Genomic DNA, 5156 nt, shown 5'->3' with positions numbered 1-5156 from the left:
TTGTACACTTTTCCTTTGATAGAAAATGGTTAACCAATCTGACTGAAAGATTTGCTTAAATCATCTCTGCAAAGTGTTTTAAGCTTGAATTACTAGATTAACTGATGATTATTAATCTTATCTGGATAATAAAAGCAGTATTTACTATCAGTCAGTGACAAAACAAAAGAGGCTTCTTTTTAACTGCTGTATATTTGATGTTCCACAACCTCAACACCAGAGGGCGCTACAGTTCAAAGAGTTAATTTATCGTTTTCTTTTTATGAGACAAAAAGTTAACAGCTTTGCTTTTTATTTTTTCCCCTACATGAAATGTTAATCCAAATAGATGTAGGTTGCAGGAAAATCTTAATTAAAAGAGTAAGAATGTAAATAAATACTTGAAACAAATTGTAGAAAAAACAAATCCTTTTTTAAGCTGTAAGTATTTAGACTCCTCTAACGTACTCCTGGAGTAATTCCTTCATATTCTACTTTTCACCACGAACACTGAATAAAAAAAACAAAACACTGGGAAATACTGATTAAAATGCCTTATATGCGACACCGCCGGCAGCTATGCTTGACGTCTGATGAAAAAATATGTTCCTTCTTACAAGATCCAAACAAGGCTGTTGTGGAGGTCGGGGTCGACAGATTCCATGTCGTCCAGCGTGATTGGTTTTCCGAGCAGCTGCTTGTAGAACGGCAACGTAAAGCCTCCGTCGATGTAGTGGCCGTGAAACACCGCCATGCCCATAATACGACCCACAAAATGGAAATAGGACAGGTGTTCCTGCAGATTACAGAGGATCACAACATAAAGACACTGCTTATCTAGATTCTGATTAAACCTCTTAAATAACAGTCAATCAAAAATAGACACTTATCACCATGGTGATATCTTATTAGCATTTGGATAAATCTTAGTCTTGTTTAGATACAGATAGTCTGACCACATAAGACACTGTGTTTTCTCACTGGGTTGACGGCAGAGTCTGGGTTAATCTGCAGAGTGTAGATGTCGTCTCTGGAGTATTGGAACAGGCCGTAATATGGGTTCAACATCTCGTGTGACAGCAGGTATAACCACTCCCTGAAACGCAGTTTGATTTAGCCTCGTCGTTTTAAGTCAAAGCTTTTAAACGTATGTCGAACCAGCAACAACCTACCGAGCTACTCCTCCATAGTCCAATCCTTCCTCTCCTCTGAATTTGATCATCAGTCTTTTCCACAGATCCTTTGGACGCATTTTCATCACTTGCCGATACGACTCCTGAAATTCAACACAGAAAACTATTACTATATAATGAATAGTGCTAAAATTTCAAGACAACAAAACACCAAGTGTTAAAATATTGCTTACGATATCAAATATACGTCTGCACAGGTTTAGTAGGAGGGCCAGGGTGGGGTGAGATACATCTTTTTAACGTTTGCCTCATAGTCAAAGAACCACTTGATGCTCTGGAGCTGCAGGTTCTTAATGCATTCAATTTATTTTTAAATCAGTATTACAGTAAAACTCTGAAGGTCAAATCAGAAATTGATCTGAGATCAAATCCGTTAGGGTTTCTTTGCCTGATTATTTCCTCGTTATGGATTGATTTAGTATGCTGCTGTCACTACAGGGGCCATAACAGGGCAGGGAACTATTCTGCAGGGGCCCTGGACCCCTTTGGCCCTGTGTGTCGAAGCCTGATGTCATTAGATCTAGTTATAGAGATACTAAAGAAAAATCATTTATCGGTTTAAACAGGCCCGATCCATAGGGGCGTGTCTGCTCAGTCTATTTCTATAAAAAAAATTAATATATGTTTAGTTAATTTCAAGTTAAAAATCTAAACAGCAGGGAGGTTTACCCTTTGTGAGCATCTATAAATCATATAAAGACTTTAGTATCGTTTCAGATTTTTTTTCACATTTGACAGGTCTCTCTTGAAAAGGAGATTCTATTCAGAGAAGCTTTACCTCTTCGAATAAAGGTCATAAATTAATAAATAAGTACAGCTGATATTTGTTTGCAGGGTGGAATTTATCCTTTCAACAAAATTTATTGTTTTAAAGTTCCTATTCTGACCTCAGACTAATCCCAAGTGTGTATTTACATATATACTGTCACACACATATTAACAGCATTGATAAAAACATTCAGGAAACTGGAGTCTTGGTATCAGAAAAGTCTAAAATTGAAATTGGATCTGAGATGAAAAAAATCAGGATTGTTGCATCCCTAGTTGGTTAAAGTTTAGATGATATCAAACTGGATAAATTCTCCATAGAAAGCTGTGGGATCATGAGAGACAAAGACATTTTTTTTTAACGTTTTATAGACTCAACTCTTTAAATCTAATTTTGGCAAATTGCTGACCATGTTTGTGTGCAGAAATAAGGAACATAATACAGTCATAAAAATATAACTTTCATAGAACATGAGTTCCTTTTTTTTTTCTAAAGAACTAGGGCTGCAACTAAAGATTATTTTGCAAATCGATTATGTTGATTTTTTTTTTTTTCAATTAATCGATTAATAATCAGATAGCCAAAGAATCTTTAAAGAAGATTTTTATGAATTTAAACCAGGTAAAACTAAAATATTTCCAGTTGAGGAGCTCTGGACAGAGCAGATTGACAGACAAAAATGTTTTTAATTTTTATTTTAAATGCAAAATGTTAAAATTATTGATATAATTACTGCTCTGAGTGGGTTGCTCTGTTTTTACAGTCTCTATTCTCCAGTTAATTGATTACTAAATTAGTTAAAGATTATTTCAATAATAGATTAATTACAATTAATCTGATTGTTTCAGCCCTATAGAGAATCTTCAGGAAATACAAATATCACGTATGTATTTGTGAATAATAGCTTTCATTGTTTAGAGAAAGCAGACGCTGAAGGACGGGTGGCTCAATGCAAAAACAGATGAGTAGAAAAATAGATGGACATTGGACATTATTCTTACTTTTAAAATTATCATTAACCTAAAACATATTTCAATTTCAGAGCTTTCTGAGTTACGTAAGATATCAGGTTAATGAAGTCACAACAGCAGTCAGGAGCAATAATATCCTAAGTGTGCATAATTTTTCGCACACGTCACCAGGGGCCTGCAGTGGCTCTGCCGTCAGAAACCTGCACCACCGGTTCCTGCTTGAAAACATCAAGACAGTCTGCAGAGCAGGTTTGAGAACTTCCTACTTTTCCCCCCCGTCTGTCAAAGCGGGATGAAGTCATAGCTTTCATAGCTCAGCTTGTAGTTAAGAACTTATATTCAGCAGCAAATACTCGCAACTGCTGTCTTCACTCCTCTCCTCGCCCTCTCCACCCCCCCACTGCTTTAGCTGCTGAAATCACGCAGAAGGAATGCCGACTGGAAGAACAAGAATAGGAACCAGAAGGAGAAGAAGAAAACGAATGGTAATATCTGTGGGGTGTTGAGGGAGTCTTTCCCTTTCTGCTGGGTTCTGGAAATCATGAGACAGAAAATCTCAAACAGTGGGTCTGTATGGCTCAGGGCAACGCCTGGCGATGTAAAAAAAAAAAAAAGAAATCATCTTAAGTAGTCTGGTTAGGTTAAATCAGGTCTGACAAGTGATGCATTAAATATTTCGCTGTTCTTAAACTAATGTATAAAAGCGTCCGCAGATGTGCTTGGTGCGTCTAAACGGTGTAATTTAAGCATTTACCTCAAAGATCTCCTCTCGGCTGACCTCGATGCGGCAGTGGCCAGCTTGGGGCTGTTGCTGAGAGAGCTCCTGCCGGAGAATCTTCAGCTTCTGCACCAGGTCCCTTTTGTATTTGGGCACTGTCAGACACTCGGCCTCTTCGGGTAACTGAGCGGGAGACAGCGCCTGCGGAGGCACGCCAGGACCTCCCTGGTCCTTTAACTGCGGCGGATGACTGGAGGAGAAAATGACACAAAGATGATAAGAACGATTCAACCTGGTAAAAAGAAAACATTTGATAAAAGCTTTTATTTAAATCAGATATTAAAGATGACTGTGTTTTGCAGTGTTTTCTATCTCTTTTACTGCTCTGTAGCCAGTAGAGGGATGTAACAGATTTGCACAAAGAAGAACAAAGGAGAGATGTGTTGTAGAGGGAATTCCCAGACCCCTTCCTCTCCTTAGCTTTGACCACAGACCAGTGGATTTTTGTCAAAAATTCCCTCTCTGCCCTCAAACTCATCGCTGGTGTTAAAACAACAGACCCTTAAGCGTCTGTGAATCCAATCCCGACCAGTGAGCAGGCACAGCTTATTACCAAACATCCAGTTAAGAGGGGAAACAAACCAAATAAGCAGAAATACACAAGCTCAGTCACAGCAGCCGGTCAAATCCCACTAACTTCACTAAATTCAGCAACTTTCTTTTTTGATCAAATTCCCCCTAAATCATTCCCCCAGCTGTTTCTGTCTGAATGCCACGACAAACACTCACCATCTACTTAGAGCTAAAAATGCTTCTGGTTGCTGCTGCGTCCTTAAAGGCAAATTCTGAGAAGACGTTGTCTTTGTTCTGTTTCTCAGAAGAAGAAAAAATAATAAAAACAATACCAACAAATGTTCTTGATTCTGTGATTGGTTGGCTCTGCTTTTGGTGATGAAGACCTGCAGCTATGAAGACCGGCTTGCTTTAATGGTGACATTCTGGTCATCTGCACAGTCAAGTCTAGCATCTCTCATCTTTTTTTTTTTTAAATCCTTTCTTTACACCTCAATTAAATGATTAGTTGTCTGATAGCAGCTTGATGTATCTAATGGTTTGATTCAAGGACATCTAAATGCTGCAGAACGCTGGGCCTTCTGGGTCAAACCCTCACACTTCAAGGTTTAGGTTAGATACATCTGCTTCCTGGTCCAGTTCTGCAACATCATCTTTATTAAACAAGGTGTAAGTATAACTCTATTCTGTTACCAGGAGATCAGTCCCTCCTGGGAAAATAAATTAGTATTTTTTTTATCCCATCAATGGAGGGAATGCATGAGATACTTTCAAATTTCCTGGTAGATGGCTCTGCTGACTTCTTCAAGCCATCGTTAACACCATGTGATTCTTGCCCGAAAATTCAAGACTTCTGCTTCACAGTTCTACAAAGGCTGTGCTTCTGCTTTTGCACCTTTTTTTTCGTTCCACTCAAGTGTACTTTAATTTTCAGCGAGGAAGTATTTGAACAC

The 5156-nt window shown here is 38.4% G+C and overlaps 1 protein-coding gene across 4 annotated transcripts in view; it reads right to left on the bottom strand.

Moving 5' to 3' along the window:
* The window catches only part of smurf2 (SMAD specific E3 ubiquitin protein ligase 2), an 87079-nt gene that overhangs the window by 6712 nt on the left and 75211 nt on the right, over positions 1–5156 (bottom strand). For all 4 annotated transcript variants that reach the window (XM_015400203.1, XM_015400202.1, XM_015400204.1 and 1 more), the window contains exons 12-15: positions 3667–3880; positions 1152–1255; positions 961–1075; positions 597–775 (exon numbers count right to left, since the gene is read on the bottom strand). In XM_015400203.1, the coding sequence (XP_015255689.1) occupies positions 597–775; positions 961–1075; positions 1152–1255; positions 3667–3880 (612 nt within the window). The remainder of the gene's footprint in view (positions 1–596; positions 776–960; positions 1076–1151; positions 1256–3666; positions 3881–5156) is intronic.

This window comes from Cyprinodon variegatus, unplaced genomic scaffold (genome assembly GCF_000732505.1).
Source record: "Cyprinodon variegatus isolate N-32 unplaced genomic scaffold, C_variegatus-1.0 Scaffold1081, whole genome shotgun sequence".
NCBI lineage: Eukaryota > Metazoa > Chordata > Actinopteri > Cyprinodontiformes > Cyprinodontidae > Cyprinodon > Cyprinodon variegatus.
Note: the sequence above shows the minus strand (reverse complement) of the source record. Positions and strands in the feature narration are given on the sequence as shown.